The 17,955-nt window shown below is 35.5% G+C and overlaps 1 protein-coding gene across 2 annotated transcripts in view; it reads right to left on the reverse strand.

Annotated features, from left to right (window-relative positions):
• Window positions 1–1,190: 1,190 nt before the first annotated feature.
• The window catches only part of si:dkey-106n21.1 (solute carrier family 23 member 2), a 29,582-nt gene continuing 12,817 nt past the window's right edge, over window positions 1,191–17,955 (reverse strand). The window contains exons 6-13 of one of the 2 annotated variants that reach the window (XM_043227323.1): window positions 17,813–17,930; window positions 14,820–14,976; window positions 9,358–9,611; window positions 7,717–7,881; window positions 7,484–7,592; window positions 4,373–4,468; window positions 3,384–3,448; window positions 1,191–3,292 (exon numbers count right to left, since the gene is read on the reverse strand). In XM_043227323.1, coding sequence (XP_043083258.1) covers window positions 3,227–3,292; window positions 3,384–3,448; window positions 4,373–4,468; window positions 7,484–7,592; window positions 7,717–7,881; window positions 9,358–9,611; window positions 14,820–14,976; window positions 17,813–17,930 — 1,030 coding nt within the window. In that variant the 3' untranslated portion in view covers window positions 1,191–3,226. Of the gene's footprint in view, window positions 3,449–4,372; window positions 4,469–7,483; window positions 7,593–7,716; window positions 7,882–9,357; window positions 9,612–14,819; window positions 14,977–17,812; window positions 17,931–17,955 lie in introns of both variants that reach the window. The other variant, XM_043227320.1, reaches the window with a different exon arrangement.

Here is a 17,955-nt window from a genome sequence, read left to right on the forward strand (position 1 = left end):
AAATATTTCATTGAAACAGCAAGTAATACACACAAACTGCACAAATAACATATCTATAAAAAAATATATATATATATATATATAAATATATATAGTATGCTTTATAGCTGGATCAAAGCTTATTTATAGCAGGGTGAATTCTTTACAAATCAGGGCCGTGTTCATTAAGAGAAAGCATTCCATTGCTAATATGATGTTTTCATTTTCTCTACCTCTCTTCCAAGAAGGCTCATATCTTGATCAAGGCAGTAATGCAGATGACGTCTCCAGCCTGTCGGGCCGACTGATATCAGCTGAGAAGCCACGTGAGAGACTGAGCTGAAAGAGCAGAAACCAGTATTTATTTATTAACCATTTTTATAGGATTGTGTGTGGGTTTTTTTTTTTGCCTGGTGGCTATTCATTAGAATTTCTGAAGAATTTTCACTGTGTTTACATTCACAGAAAGGAGAGCTGAATGGCACGCTATGCTTAAATATTTGACTGTCAAATTAATGCGTGCGCACACACACACACACACACACACACACACACACACACACACACACACACACACACACACACACACACAGACTTTGAATGCGGCCTGCCTTGTATGTAGGATTGTTTCTAAAACTAGATCATTTTTTTTGACTCATAATACCAGTAAAACTAAAAATTGAAAGAAGTGTTATAAACCCTCTTCTAAAGTACATAAAACTAAATTCATTACATCCAGTTTTATAGATGGAGATGGCAAATGAGATGTTTGTGACTAATTGAGGGTGACTTTGAAAATTGGTTGCTTGTTTCCTAGTTGTTTAATCAAGCGCGGCCTCAGACATTACCGGGGGATTCCCATAGGCATTTTAAACAAACGTTGTTGCATAAATTCCTTAGAAAAGGGAATGGGAACTGGCAGTGCGGTAATTTCATTTGGCACAACTGAAATGTCATGGCAAAAGTCTTTCTGTTTACTGATACTTTGACGCAACTGCCCTACGTAAAAGAATAAAGAAGGCTCTTAGGTAAGTGAGCTAAACATTGTGGTGCCGAGGAGTCCAGGTGCACTAGTGACCAGGGTTTAAACTCTTTCAATTACCTAAAACGATTTAGACTTTAATTTATGCTCATTATTTACTCACACCAATGTCGTTCTGAACCTCTGTCTTTCTGCAGAACAGAAAAGATGATGGTATTAAGAAACAAAAGAATATAGGACGTTTTTATTTGATAAAACAAATAAAAATGCAATACAATTTGAACAAGTAATTATAAAACAAAACCAACTGGAAGTATTTTATTTGGGTATAAATGTAAACATGAGCTACGCATGACCATAAACTGATGTATTTATTCACAGGCCTTCTTGTCTTTGATCTACAAATTTAGCTTGAAAGGAATTATTGCTTTTGTCTATTTTCGGCACATAGTGATTTAAATGCACAAGTGTGCAAAATAATAGTTACATTTGCATTTGCACTTGAGAACAGCCTCAAAGAATATTTTATCATTTTTATAAAAGGAGTCCATGTTACAGGTCTGTTTATAGGCACAGACAAATAATAAAAAAACAACGACAACAGTAATCATTAAAATAATCATTGAAAAAAAACTATTCTAAAAGTATTTTAATTGTGTTTAATTATTGATATTAATTACATATTGTGCACAAAAATCACAAGTCTAAAATGAAATGCATCCAAAAATTGATTCACATGATTATATTTATGTCTAAGTATAAAACAGAATGAGAAATTTCAGATGCCTCATGCACAGTTTTCACAGAACTGACATGACATTTCTTGTGCAGTACATGAATGTATTCAGTTTACTGAATTTAATTAAGGTCACAAAGCAGAACTGAAATGGCACCAGGCCCGGCTCAAATATCAAATGAATGATATTAATGCTTAGATATTTCATATCAACATCAAAAGAATCGTGTATGCCGACAAAGCTGGCATGCAATGACAAATAGGTTATTTCATCAAATGTGCGCAATGGTTGTCATGACAACGGCAAGGTTTATGGCAACGGTACCTGTGAGCTCCAGGACAGAGCCAATCCACTGCAGGCCTGAGGTGACATGTTTTTTTTTTTACCTGCTACAAATAACAAGAACAACTGGATTTCACTGACGCAAAAGAGTTCATTTTGATTTATTATCAGTATTATGAACTTTTTGAAAACTAAATCTTAGCGTGGGACTTTCTGTGCGTCATGCACAGGCATCGTGATCACATGTCCAAGAACTCAAATTACACAAGCTGCCTAGATTTGCCAAAATGGAAACTAAAGTTGTATTTGTTGATGAATTAAATAGAACAGCAATGAGTGTTGCTTATTTGAAAAAGTAACTTTCATTTTATGTTGTAAATTTACTAATAGGTTACATAAGGTAGTTTGGTTGGAGCCTTCAAAGAATCTTCGTGTATTTTAATAATCTAAAAACAGTTGTTGTATGACTTCTGTGCAAAATTGCAGCAATTCTGAGGCAGCTTTTTTGATCAGTTAAAGAGGTAGTTTACCCCAAATATTTTATTAGCCCATGTTTTACTCTCCCTCAGGGCTTCCTAGGTTTATTTGACTTTCAGAGGAATTATCCTTGCTCTTTCAAGCTTAAGGATGGAAGTAGGTTTTTTTTTTAACAGTCCAAAAGTCAAACAAAGTATATGTATCCATAATAAAACCTGCCTCACATGGCTCTGGGGGACAAATAGGTATGCGCTGGTGAGACATGCTAGCCTTGTGAAATTGCTTAAAGGAGCAAAGGAAACTAAATTTCCTAACTTTATCAAAGGAAAATTTGTCTCCTCTTGGCTTATATCGAAATCCTCATACAAATCCGTCTAATTTCTTGATAGTCGTTTTACTCTCACAAAACGGCACACTTTTGCATTTGTCACTAATCACAGGTGTTTACGCATACTTCCTATGTCATCTGCATCATATGTCATCTGGAATGGCTTGCGCATACGAAAGTTAGACAAAATTTAATAATATTTTAATATACAAAAATGCACCCATTCGCTGCCAAAACTGCCTACTCTTATTCTAAAGCTCATGGAAGAGCAAGGAATTTTTTTTTTATATAACTCCAATTTGATTAGTCTGAGAGTAGACAGTCACATACACCTAGGATGCTTTGAGGGTGGGTACAACATGGGCTAATTTTCATTTCTGGTTAAACTAACCCCTAAGCCAGGCCTGAATGTCGCTCACCTCTTGCCTGGAATGTGCCATTTCAAAACCAAGCCTCACCACCGTAAGCTCCTGCGCTACAGATGCGTTCCCAGTTCCTGTGACTTAACTGAAGGGAGAAACGGGAGGTAGTGGAGCAATTTGAACCTCTGAATAATGTTAGTACAGAAAGGCAGATTGTAACAAGAGTGATCGCTGACATGAATTTGAGAGCCTTCATGAACTGCCTTCCTCCAGCTCTTTATTCCTCTTTCTTCTTCTGTTCCTGAGAAAAAAAAACAAGATTTTTATTCATTATACCAACACCGCATTGACAAAACTACAAAACCAAAGGGGATATTTATATATTTATATCTTGCAAACAGGAAATGCATTAATTGAAAAACATTTCAGCAAAGTAATATGGTTATTTTTTTATTAACAGTGTATTATTGGTTTTGATGGTTTCAATGGGAACCATTCAAGAAACATTTCCATTACACAAGGTTTATGTAAATTGTTAATTAAGATTATTCTTCACAATTTAGATTGTGCTTCACATTTAAAGAACAAAATATTTCCTGAAACGATCGCTAGAAATCAAATGAAAGGAATGAAAAATGCTTCTATTTAAAAAAAAAAAAAAACCCTTGGAACCTTTACATTTTAAGATGTTTTATGTAATAAATGTAATAAAATTGTCTGTTTTTGTTTCGGCCTGCTTGTTTTGTCTGTAACATCCAGAGCTGTATTTTTATAATGGATAGATGCACTTTTTTGGGCTTCAAAATCTCACCCCCCTAGAAAGTCATATACACCTAGCACGGCTTGAGAGTAAGTAAATCATGGGATCATTTTCATTTTAGGGTGACTTATCACTTTAATTGGTTAACCTTCAGTGTAAGACTTGTCACCTTCCATTCCCAGTGTCCTCAATCTGGCGACCCACGTGAGGGTGGAGTCTAAGAAATAATTCTCTTTGATATTTTGCATTTGGACCATAGTACCCATTTCAGCTGCTGGCTGTCAATATTACATAATGCAACTTTAAGAGTGTGTATTCATTAACATTTCCTGATATGTTAACAGATGTATAGAATGACTTTTGTATGGCTTCCAAAGAGTCGGAACAAGTTGTACAAAGTCATTTTGACCATGATGTGTCCCTGTAGATTAACATGCCCAACAGTCATATATTTTTACGACTTACCTGGTATTGTGTTGTCCAAAACAAACCCAAAGAATCCGCCGATGAACATGTGGGTGGTGAAGAGAATCATTATGAGCTGATCCAGCTCCTTTATGCCTGTTGACAGATACAAAACTATTCAGTTGACAAAGAACCGGGTGGACAGTGACAGATGTCCAATGCATGCATATAGACCAACAGGTGGGTGTAAAAACTCTTGGTATAAGTTATCTTATGATTATGTCTTATGAGGGTGGATGTTCTAGGGCCAATTAACGTCCATCTGACAAGACCCACACAGCAAGTGTTGGTCAGGAGTTCAATGTGTCAGCTTAAAACACTAATTCCTGAAAGCCTGTCAATAAACTGCTTAAAAGAGCCCCTGATAAAGCACTACTGGACTTTTGTTGATGGAAAATCCCCCTCGTTTTAAGCGGTGTTAACAGAAAACTTGGGACAAAGATTAGGACAAAGTTCATTCAAAGGGTGCACTGGCTCGGAGGTCGATGGAGGTCCGTTGGCTTTTTATGTGAAAGGGTCGCGTAGAATTGAAGGGAGGAGATTAGATTGAGTCAAATGGAGACTTGTAAAGAGGATTGGCAGATAAGTCGCCCTAACCTCAGGAGTCCAGACAATTCTTTTTACCAATGTAGATAAGCTTTGGATGTGCCACTTGCACCGAGTGACCTCCCGCATAGCATGTCTCAAACAACTACCGTTTCTTGCCTTGCTCAGTTGCTAAAGCAACACTTGCATCTAATGTACTTGGGTAGTTGACGTATCAATGTGACAGAAAAATGTAGAAACTGTATTCCTCAATCTGAATTAATAATATTAAAGGTAAACCTCTCTCACGCCGTTACTAACTCTAAGAGTGAAGATACATTTTTCTCATGTTATTTGCGTGTTAAGTTCCCCTACCTTTTTGCTATGTCACACCATAGAGCAGTCCAATTTTTATTAATGAACTACCCACTTATAACATTATATAGTTACTTTGTAGTATAATATCAATATCGCTTAATAGACACATTGGCACGCTGGTAAACCAATTTTAAGCAAATTTAGCTTTTTATCAACTCTCAAACTCACTGCAGTTCTAACATTAAGTTTAGTTTGGAAAAAATCTGGTTTATTGTAAGAGAGATCTATGAAGCTGGCATAAAAAAATGAAATACAGCCGATATTTTGACAGTTTTTGTGTTTTTGCCTTTATACACCACTGCAATGGATTTGACATAAAACGATCATGATGTGATTGAAGTACAGACTTTAAGCTTTTATTGAAGATCAAAAATATGAAACATAAAGGGCTTAGGAATTACAACCATTTTTATACACAGTACCCCTATTTTCAGGGGCTCAAATGTAATTGGACAAATAAATGTAATCGTTCTCATGTTGTTAAGAACCCTTTGCAGGCAATGACTGCCTTAAGTCTGGAACTCATGGACATCAGCAGAGACTGAGTTTACTCCTTTGTGATGCTTTGCCAGGACTTCACAGCAGCTGACTTCAGTTATTGTTCAGTAGGTCGTTCTGCCTTTAGTTTGGCCTTCAGCAAATAAAATGCATGCTAAGTCAGGTAGAGATCAAGACAGACTGTCATTGCAACTTCGTTGCAGTATTCAACTTTTTTACCTTTAAAAACTTTGGGGTGGCTTTGCTCTAGGTTTTGGGTGACTGTCTATTTGTACTATGAAGAGACATCCAATCATCTTTTCTAAATTTGACTGAATCTGGGCAGAGAGCATATCCCTTGACACTTCAGAATTCATCTGGCTGCTTCTGTCTTCTGTCACATCATCACTAAACACCAGTAACCCAGTGCCACTGGAAGCCATGCACGTCTATCACACCGCTCCACCATGTTTCACAGATGATGCTGAACGCTTTCGATTATGAGCAGCTCCATGCTTTTTTCTTTCCATCATTCTGAAACATGTTGATGTTAACTTCAGCCGTCCAAAGTTCGAATGCTTTTCCAGAAGTGGTCTGGATTTTTTAGATGTTTTTTGGCCAAGTCAAATCTGGCCTCTGTATTTGCTCTTGTGAAGTCTTCTTTTGATTGTGAACTTTGACAGTAATATGTCTGCCTCCTGGAGAGTGTTCTTCTCTTGGCTGAATGTTGAAGAGGATTCTCTGATCATTCACCACTGGTCTCCTCCATGGATGTTCGTGGCCTTTTTATGTTCACCAGTGAGTCCTTTTTCTCAGAATGTACTAAACTGTTGATTTGGCAACTCTGAATGTTCCTGCTATTTCTCTTATAGATTTGTTTTGACTTTGAAGCCTAACAATTGTCTGTTTCAATTATATGGAGAGCTCCTTTGACAGCATGATGTGGGTTCACAAAAACTGCTTCCAAATGCAAAATACTCTCAAATTAAAGCTCACAGTGTGCGCTTTTCAGCCCATATTTATTATATAACAGAAGTTAAAATAAAAGAAATGTGTTTGTGTCCAAATATATAAGGATCTGACTGAATATTTTCTTTCTCTTTGCTTTTTTATTTCAACATGATGATTCAATGGTAAGTTTACGACAAGTTAGATAAAAAGTAATCTAAAAAGTTGTAAAAATAGCCTAAAATTAATCTACATCACGTAACTACAGTTTTCATCATTTACTTTTTCATCAAGTTCAGAGTTACGGAAAATTTGTAAAATGAATTTAATATATAACAGTTAATTTCATGGATTTTCCATAAATAAAAAAAACTCCCACGCAAATAATGTGTATCCTGTGACAGACAAGTATTAGATTGAGAAAAAAACATTATCAAATTTATTTACATCAAATAAAATGTATCTCAAAGCATTCAAATTTGATAAAAACAACTAATTTTTATATGAATGCCTAGAGTGTTTGCATAAGATCAGGTTAACATCACGAGCTCTACTGTCCAGGTTTGGTTTCTTTTGATCTCTTTTGGCCATACTACAGAATACCAATGTGTTCAAGGATTATATTAGCAGCAGTCTAACAGCACAGACGCTGAATGCTCCTCTCCTTGGTTTTTATAAAAAAAACTTTTAAAAAGTTTGCATATAGTTTTAACTGATACCACTTCTTTACATACTGTACCTATAGCTGATGTAAAATTGTATGTGCTGTAATGTTATATTCACCTGTGTTAATCATGCCTGGGTTTGAGTGGAACCAGGTTGGGAGCACAAGACCACTGAAGGTTGAAAATCCAAGAATCAAGAGATTCCTGGAAGAGTTCAAATCCACATACTGTAAGAAAGAAACATAAAAAGAAATATGAATGAAATTATGACTCATTAGCACACATGCATTTAGACAAAGTCACAGTGAAATCATTATGAAATGAAAAATGTATGCTGGCTATCAGGTGTACCTGAAGATTAGAAATTCCCACCGCTGCTACCATCCCAAACATGACGAGAAACATTCCACCAATGACTGGGTCTGGAATAGTTATAAAAACAGCGCTGAATTTACCAAAGAGTCCCAGGATGATCATAAGAAGCCCGGCGGTCTGAAGTACCAATCTGCTGCCAACCTGGCACCATCAAAAAAAATGGCATAAAATGGAAACAAATTAAGATACTTATCATGTTTAATATTTACAAAGAGAGAGAATAAGACCTTTGCACATCTCTGCAACATTAAACATTCCTCAAAAAAAAAAAAAAATGTAATTAATGTCATGTGTTGCCTCCTCGAGCACTAATGATGGCTTGAAGCTGCTTGTAACAGATGTGAATGAGTCCTTCAATTGTCCTAAGTTCAAAGGTGCAAAGGATGCTCAAAAACCAAAAGAATTTACAGGACCTGGAGGATTTTTGAGAACAGTAGACACCTTCATCACTCAGGATCATAAAAGGTACAAATAGTCATTGATATTTGAGAAGGCAACATTTAATGTTAAGAACCTAAACAGGCTGAGCATCAGAACACGCTATCTTCAGAATGACTTGCAGATTCTTAGGGTAGTAACATTTTTAAATGACATAATGCTAATTAATTAATTTATTTATTTTTTACTTCTCTTTCTTTTTTCTTAAGTGAAATATTATGATTTTGGTTATCTGGAATACGTATAATTCAAAACTATCTTAAATTATACTCGTTTTTTGGTCAAACTGTAATCTACTCGATGCGACTATAAAGCATAAATACATTCAATATTATAAACATTAATAATCATTCTCTGTAAAGCTGCTTTGTAACAATGTGCACTAGGAAAAGCTCTATGTAAAATAAAATTGACAACTTCTATTATGGATGACTACTAGACTACTGGTCAAGTATAAAATAAATTTGTAGTTTTAAATCTCATACGAATCTCACCAAATTACTTGATGAAAATACATTAAAAAAAGTGTGCAAAACAATATTTAAAACAAGCATTCTTTATTTTAATATTTTTTTAAATGTAATTTATTATCATTTATTGTGATTTAAAGTTAGATTTTGAGCTGCTATTTCTGCAGTCTTCAGTGTCACATGATCCTTCAGAAATTAATCAAATATGCTCATTTAAAATATTAATAATGGTTCTTATTACCAAAATGTAATATTTTTGCTGTTTAACATTTGGAAACTGCAATAACCTTTCTCTAGAATTCTTTGATGAAAAGAAAGTTGAAAAGTGCAGTGTTTATTCTATATTTTTGCATATAACATTATAAATGTCTTTACTGTCACTTTTGATCAGCTTAGCCTGTTGCTGAAAAAAGCACTCTCTCCCTCTTTTTTCTTACTTACCCTATACCTTTGAATCATGGACTGAATCATTAGTGTGTCATAGTTTCCACAAAAATATTAAGTAAAGAAAGCATGTTTTTAACATTGATAATACTAATAAATGATTATATACTTCAACTGGTGCTCTTCAGGTGAGTCAAAGTTTTAGCTGAATAGTAACACACAAGTGTTTAAATAATAAATAACTTGCTTTGTAAATGTACGACAGAACTGAATAGTTGAAAATAGTTCTATCTATTATTATCAATAAACAGATAAACTCTCCTACCCTTGTAATTCCCAGAGCGGCGATATTCTGACTGTAGGAGGTGGTGCCATTACCACTACCCCACAGGGCAGCCAAGATGCAGCCCACGCCTTCCACCGCAATGCCACGGTTAATAGCATGCGTAGGCGGTGGAGGCGCTCCAGAGAGACGAGCACACGCATAATAGTCTCCAATGGACTCCATTGTTGAAGCCAGTACTCCAGCCATCATGCCTAGTACAGACGACACACTCACAGTAGGCAAACCCCACTGTCCTTAAAAAAAAGAAAAGTTAAGAGATGAACAAAGTTCTTCTGCAAAAGTGAGATACTCTTTGGTATACTTTACGGTGGAAATAAAAATAATAAGTATGTTGTTTCCATACTGGCATGCTGAGACTAAATACATAGCTACATGTTTATGATTTTATTTTTCAGTGCAGTCCAACTCAAGATACCTTTGGACTGTTTTCTTTTTCTTTTGTTACATTGTCACGGAGGTATGTTTATTTTGACTCATATCCAAGCTGTGCAAGATTTTAATCAAAGAAATACCTAAAATGGCAGATTATAATCAGCCTTTCTGAGTAATATGGAAGCATGTTTTTCAAGTCTGAAAATTGGTAGCTTGCTGAAGCCAAATTGAATGAAAGGTCAGCCAAATTGAATGAAATGAACCGGTTCCTACTGAAAATATTGAGCGTAACAACTTTTGTCAACACTGATTATAATAAGAAGTGTTCAAGTGTTCGAATGATTATGTGACAGTGAAGTCTGAGGCACTCAGCTTTGCCATACTTATAACAATTTATATTTTAAAACATATTAAAATATAAAACTCCATAAATTACTGACACCAAACTGTTGTATAACAGTGTATATATTTTAGTAAAATAATACATATATAATATTTAGCTAGGAACGGAATTTGTCATACACGACCCTAGACCACAAAAGCAGTCAAGGGGGCTGATTTATAGATATCATTTGAAATGATTTAAAATAAGCTTTGTTAGGATAATACAATATTTAGCTGAGATACAACTATTTAAAAATCTGGAATCTGAGGTGCAAAAAAATAACGAGATAATAGGAAAATGGCCTTTAAAGCTGTCCAAATGCAGTTCTTATAGCAATACATACTACTAATCAAAAATAATGTTTTGTTAAATTTATGGTAGGGAATTTACTAAATATCTCTATGGAACATGATCTTTACAATCATTTTGATCCATACAATATATTTATGGTTATTGCTACAAATATTCCCGATAGATAGATAGATAGATAGATAGATAGATAGATAGATAGACAGATAGATGTATTGACTGAGGATGGCTTCAGAAGACATCCTATCATTTAAAGTGGATGGCTGAGAGGAGCATATGGTATAAAACACAGACAGTAATGCAAGGCCTATGCTTCTTTATTCTCATATATCAGCCCGAAGCGCATAGATGTCTCAAGGGATGTAAGTGGGTCAGGTGAAACGAAGAATTGTCCTCAGCAACATTCAGACACTGATGCAGTCAAACCTGTATTAGCTATCTTAAGATACCACATTCCCCAACATGGAAGCCTCCGGGCCGTACAACTTTATCTAAAGAAGTCAAGTGGGTTGCTGTGTAATGTAATGCTGAAAACCTTAGGCGGTTTCAAATACATAAATTTGCCAGCTAAATCATAGAAGAGGGGCACTGTGTTGAAAGCATTTCCTAATGTAACATTGAAAAGAGTCAAAACAAGGTGAAGAATTGCAAGCCTGACTGCTGCATGTTGTCTTAGACATTAATACACCACACCTTTATTGGTACCAAAAGCTATGGTTTGTGAATGACAGTTGTTAAATCTTGTTTAGGATGAACTAGAGGAGCCTCATTCATATTGCTTTATGATCAATGCCCTCGGAGCAGATGTATCTCTCATCTGTAGATTTTGAAAGAAACACTGCCATTCAAGAGGCTCATTCTTCTTTGAACAGACATGTCTTTTACAAACAGCTGGCAAATAGCACTCGGGAAACAGCTGTGACAGTACTGTTGAAACAGTTAATGTTCATGTTCGTTGACTATGAAAATCAGCATTCATGTGATATATTTTATTCATAAATGTCAGACAGTTGGCAAAATGTTTTTTTTTTTTTTTCAGAGTTCCAGGGAAACCATGTACTGTTTATTGTCTTTTTGTTGGTATTTTAATTCAAGATAAGATTAGTTTGATTATTTATTCTGGAATTTTTACAGTGAAGAGATAATAGATGTGGGTGTTTTTTCAACTATGGGAATTTTTGGGACTGTGGATTTTAAATAAGAAACTCTATTAAAACCATTTTCTATTCTTTATTTTTAATCTTATTTCTACCACATAGCAACTTGTTATTGTCATATTAAATTATGTGATAGAAACACTTCATACATATTTGTAAAATGTTTTTGTAAAATATTTTGTTGATATTACACGTTAATAAAATGATATTACTCAGAAATTCATTATTCAGAAAATCGTTATTTTTATTAACCTGTGATTAATGCAGCACGCATTTTCTATTTGAACCGTGGCCTAATCAGTGGTTGGAGAAATGGATGGAAATGCTGTCTTGTCAGTGTTTCAAACGTACCGACTTTAGGAACTTCCCTTCAGGCAAGACAAGGCAAGTTTATTTATATAGCACATTTCATACACAGTGGTAATTCTAAGTTCTTTACATAAAAGGAAGTAAAACAGTCAGAGCGGCGTGGATGAAACAAGGAATTCTGCAGTTCTTCTTCACGTAGCTTTTTCTGTGTTCAGAATTTGATAAATGTATATAATGAGAAAGTACATCATGAAATCTTCTATCAAATCGCATTTTTGTCTTATCCCTAATCACTATGGCACACTTATAATAAGTGCTTATTTTTGGACTATTAGCCCGGTTTATTGATATAAACTTAAAGAAGTTAGGATGTTCTTCCAAGGGATGCGTGTAGCTCTGTGCCAAAAGTTCCCTTTCAGTAGGTCACTCTCGACATCACGTTGGATAATGATCAACAAATTGGGATCATGCTTAAAGAGACTAATCCATTTCAACAACGGGAAACACAGAGATGGATAGAGCAGCTCTTCAGGATATGGTAAATGGACCACTCCCTTCCCCCAGAGGATTGCAGGGTGGAGACCCCCATTTCCCCCAAAATCTCAACAAAATAGCAGATTCCTCTATCTCTGGGCACCCTCAGGGGTCAGAGGGTTGTGGACGGACAAGTTTTGATTCACACTCTTCATCCTCTCTCACTATCAATCAGCAGTGGGCAATTCGGGAGTCAGTGAACTACCCACACTCCCTCTGCTCAGTCATGCTGTGGTCTACACGGATGCCTAGAGTTGTTGGCAGTACGACTTACCCTGCTACGTCTCAAAGGTTGTCTGTGGGGCCAGCATGTGCTGGTCCGTTCAGACAACAATGCGACAGTTGAGTACATCAACCAACAAGGAGGTCTGCACTCCCGTCACATGTCACAACTCGGCCTTCTGCTTTGTGCCATTCGCATTCTGGGCCTGCACAATCAGGAAGCCAACGAGCTCTCCCAAGCTGCATTGCCTGGAGAGTGGCGACTCCATTCCTAGATGGTTCAGCTGATTTGGAGTCGTTTTTGGCCAATGAATCATGTCTAAAGTTTGGTCAAGATAACTCCCATGTAATTCTGAGGCTCTGGCCCAGCTAAGTGCCCAAGGTTCCTACTACTTCCTTTCAAGTGTTGCCCCGGAGGAGGTCCTGTCCGAGCCTTAAGATGCTATGTAGAGCGGACACAAAACTTCAGGACCTCAGACCAGGTCTTTGTTTGTCACGGAGGCTGGAAGAAAGGGAATGTTGTCCCCAAGCAGAGAATGGCCCTCTGAAGAGAATGCCATTATCCCAGGCTTATCAGGCACAGGGTGTGTGCTCTGCCTGCTCAGATTAAGAGACCACTACTAGAAGTGTTTAATCCTCCTGGGCGCTGACTCGTGGAGAATCGCTGACAGACATTTTTAGAGCTACGGGCTGGGTGACCCCAAACAAATTTGCCAGGTTCTATAGTTTACGTGTAAAGTCAGTAGTCTCCTGTGTTCTCACCTGAAACCGGTAGACGCACTAAGGGGCCCCGGCTTTGGGTTGGCTTGTTAAGTGCTCTAGAAAATCTGCCATTAGACCCTGTGAGCTCCTCCATCCCCTTGGCAGCCAGATGTGGCGGAACGTCTGGCGCCTGACTCTCATTTGACAAATCCATATACTCATGCTGTGATCAGTGGCAGCTGGGTGCAATCAACACATGCCAAAGTGCATTGGCTCGTTTAATACACTCGAAGTGGATTGGTCTCTCAAAGTGGGATCACAATTCATTGGTTATCATCGACGTGACATCTCCATAACATCTTGAAAGGTAGAGCTGGTTACGTATTCTTAATGAGTTGTAATTTAGTTGCTATTTCATATTAATTCTGTTTTCTGACAACAGTAAATATCTCACTTAAAAAATAAAATTATATATATATATATATATATATATATATATATTTTTTTACAAAAGAAGCCAGTCCCATTTGAAGTTCCAGTCTTGTCTGATAACTGAATATACTAGAGTTTGTTTTTGGATGAGCTAGCGGGTGCTTCACCCTCCCGAACAACATGTGGTGTTGGTGTGCTGTTTGACAATTTATTTATTTTTTTAAAGGTTTTGTGACTCATCTGACTCAATTTTCACTGCTCTTTTCTTAAAACCACTTCACTAATTTGTGAAGCTAATTATCTTTTGCTGAACATCAGAAATATATTCTTCGGTTTCTCTCAATGAGATGGATGATTAAGGGAATGTGTCTTTTGTTTTCCCTCCTATTTATATTTCTGTAAAACAAGAACTATAGCCATGGCTGGATAATTTCATGTCCATAATCACCCTTGCGTGCTCAAAATTGTGTATATGAATAGGAAAATACTTCAGAGATATTTCTAGGAATGAAAAACATAATTGTGTCCAACATGTATTTAAAAAAAAAATCATAATGACATTTCCCCCCATTTTGAATTGGTTTGTAAGTTGTCTTACAAACAAAGAAAATGTTGTCTACTTAGACTAGCCTATCCACTATAGTTTGTCTTTAAAAAAAAAACAACAAAAACAATCTTCCAAGGAACAGAAAAAATCTGTTATATCCATGTTCAAGATAAAAAAAAGTGTGTGAGCTAATCAAAAAAGACCTTACTCAGTGACTTGGGTTGAGTGAACAACTTGGTCCAAAGTTGAGTAAATTCAAAAAAGCTGTTCACTGTGAATTTTAAGCGAAATTTTAAGTTTAGCCAACTTTTAATGTTTTACAGTGAGTGTCTGAAACAAGGGTAACAATAAAATATTCACATATAAATTAGCAAAAATCACAATGACAACATCTTTTTTTTTTTTGGAAAACTTGCAGGGCTGCAAAAAACACACAAACATTTAAATTGGTGTATAGTTTAAGGAGGTTCACCTGGATAAGGCACGTAGAACCATGCAGCACTTTTTACTGCGTCTAGATTGATGTCTGTCCTGGCCATGTAGCCGTATTCATTCGGAGATGTGGGAAGAGCATTGAAATATGTCAGCAGGAAGCACACCAGCCAGGCTCCACACATCCCAAATAAAGCCTGTACATTTAATACAAAATACATAAACTTTCTGCTTTCTATCTCTTTGTATTTCACAATATACTGTACTTTTTCTTCAGTTTCATAGACAGGGTTTAGTCTAAGCCAGGATTAAGGCCATAGATCAATTAGGATATTTAAGTCATTTTTATAAGCATGCCTCAGAATAAATCATTACTAATATGCATCTTGAGATAAAGCTAAGGCATTGGCATTTTTTAAGGTTAGTTAAGGTTAGTTCCTCAGTGAGACAGCACCCCAAAAATAACATTAATAATCATATTACTATAAAACCACTAAATGGAATAACATAAATTGGGTATCATTTCAAAGCTTAGAATCTCACCTTTTTAATGAATTTAATTTTAGTCAGCTTATAATGAATGCTGTGCAGCCCCCCTAAACCTGACTGTACCACTGGCCCTAGCAAAAATTAATAATCATATTTTAAAAACTAGAGCCTTGATCTATGCAATACAGGTGTAATTTAAAGCTAAGATCCTGAACTTTTCAATGCATGTAGCCAAATGGAAAATCCTATGTAGTGGTCAGTTATTTGTTGATAAACTGAAAAAAAAATCATACTTTTTTAAATATTATTTTTGTGCTATTTACTGTAATATGTCAAAAACCTAATAAAGCTCTCACGGAGTAGATTACAAAGGGAATAATTGTTTTGAGGTTTGACTAAATGGGCCAAAGGCACTAACTAAACCTACCATGTAGCTATCACATGGAATTTTAGCTTTTAATTTCATAAAACATGCATAGATTGCAGAATATTACACAACATTATTTACAATGGGTGCTTCACACTAAAATGGGAAACGAATCTGCTGCACGCATACCGATCTATCCTGCGGGACAAAAGCTAACATACACTTGCTGTGCATCTCATATAACGTTCAGAAATGTCAATATGTGAGAGTAAGAGAAAAGCAGGCATATTACACACAGAATGATGCTGAATTTTCCGTTTCAATGTGTATTTATGTAAACAATGTTGTGCATTTTTGTAAACAAATGTTGATTATGTCTTAAGTGAACATAAACAGTAGGGAGAACATGTATCAGTAAATTGCATTTGTGCTATCAGTTTTAACGGGATTGCAGCCTTAGTTTTTTGTCCAAGTGACTGATGTTAATCAATCAACAAATGTAAAATCACTCACTGCTCTTAACTGAATCACTTGGTACTTAGTAGTCCTAAAGCTTAATCTAAATTTATTTAAAGAAATAAATATATGTCTGCTAATGTATAATTAGCCTATACAACCATTGGTATTTCATTGAAAAGAAGTCCATGTTCTTGTTCTTTATGAGAAATATTTAATTTTAACATAATGGCATGTTGTGTGGCATCGCAGTTAAATTAGCGTCTATCATGATTAAAAACCTTAATGTCAAACAGAACGATTTTGGAAATTATGGAGAAATGCTTAATAAATGCATTACACTGTAATTAAACCCATTCAATTTTGATCAACTAAATTTGCTGTAGATTTAGCCGACTAAAATCATACGATATTTAGTCGGCTCAAACTGGACTAAAACTAAATCAAGATTAACACTTATGCGATCGCCACAAAATTTGATCCAGATACAGGTCACATAAAGAAAAGCATCACTAAAAAAGACAATCATTCCCTACCTTATTTCCTTCATGAGATATTGCATGTCAAATTACAAAGATATATACATTCTCCCTTAACACAGGTGATTTAGCAAAAAAATTAATCTAGATTTTTTTTTTTCAGAACATTTGACCCATTCTCAATTTTTTTCTTTTTACAATTTTAACTAGTCGACTTAAAAATTTTACTTTGCATTTTTATCAACACAAAAGTTCCTCCTGTGTGAATGGTGCCTCGCAATATGAATATGTTAATTACATGTGCCAACATGCAGTCAAATCGTTGTATTTTCTTTACTGTTATCACCGATGTCTAATTTTGACGACTGGTAATATTCAAATCCAAAATTGCGATTCCTTGATTTAAAAAAAAAAAAAAGTTGCGTAAATTTTAATTAATCAGTAAAATCTGAATAATTGCCCTACTTAACACACTTTTTTTAATGTCCAAATGTAATTAATTTTAATTCAAAAATGTTAAATGTTTCCTTTCAAACGATACCAACCTTTTGACTCTCTTTGCTATAGTTTTGGAGTTACAAGTCTTTCCTTTTTTGTATGTCTCTGAAAACGCCTTCGGGGCCTAAAGGGTTAATGGTTAGCCTTTGAAAGCTGGATTTATTTGCTCACCTTGCTAATTAATGTCAGGTGCTCGGGTTAACAATGCTAACAATTTTTTTGATTATCTGTTACTTGTAAAATGTGACAAGCAAAGCAAAGAAAGGCCTGAGGCATTTCTTGATTTTTGCCAACACTTCAAGTCAACAAGTCTTGAAAATATTCATTTCAGTTGAACCCTTTTTTTGACGAGATCTTCAAAGACTGTATTTTAGAAGAACCCCTACTTGACAGATTAATATCACGTATCTTCTACATAGCCATTGTAATCAGTGGTGACTAGTTTACCTAATACGCTAGAATCCTTGCAGTCATATAAGATGCACTATTTCTAAATAACTGATTTTACAGAAGCACTCAAAACCACGAGCACATGCTATTACTAAAGTAAAATGAGGACATACCCAATATTAAGAAATTTACGATTTAATTCGATTTTTCACTTAAATTGTTTTGCTATTATAGTAACGACGATTTGAAAAGCAAGACTGTGCTCATTTTCTCTAGTGGTCTCAAACCTTTGGTTGCTACACAATTATAACACACATAGATAATTACAAAAAGATACAAATAAAATACACTCACAGAAAAGAGTTTAAAGAGAGGGTACTGGAAGACTTTCCACTTCTTGTCCTTGTAAGCAATGAGAGGAAGGTTAACTTTGCTCAAATACTGGGAGAAGAGAAGGATCAGGCAAACAGTTCTGTAAAAAGAAGACATTACAGACT

This window comes from Puntigrus tetrazona, chromosome 25 (assembly GCF_018831695.1).
Source record: "Puntigrus tetrazona isolate hp1 chromosome 25, ASM1883169v1, whole genome shotgun sequence".
NCBI classification, from domain to species: Eukaryota; Metazoa; Chordata; class Actinopteri; order Cypriniformes; family Cyprinidae; genus Puntigrus; species Puntigrus tetrazona.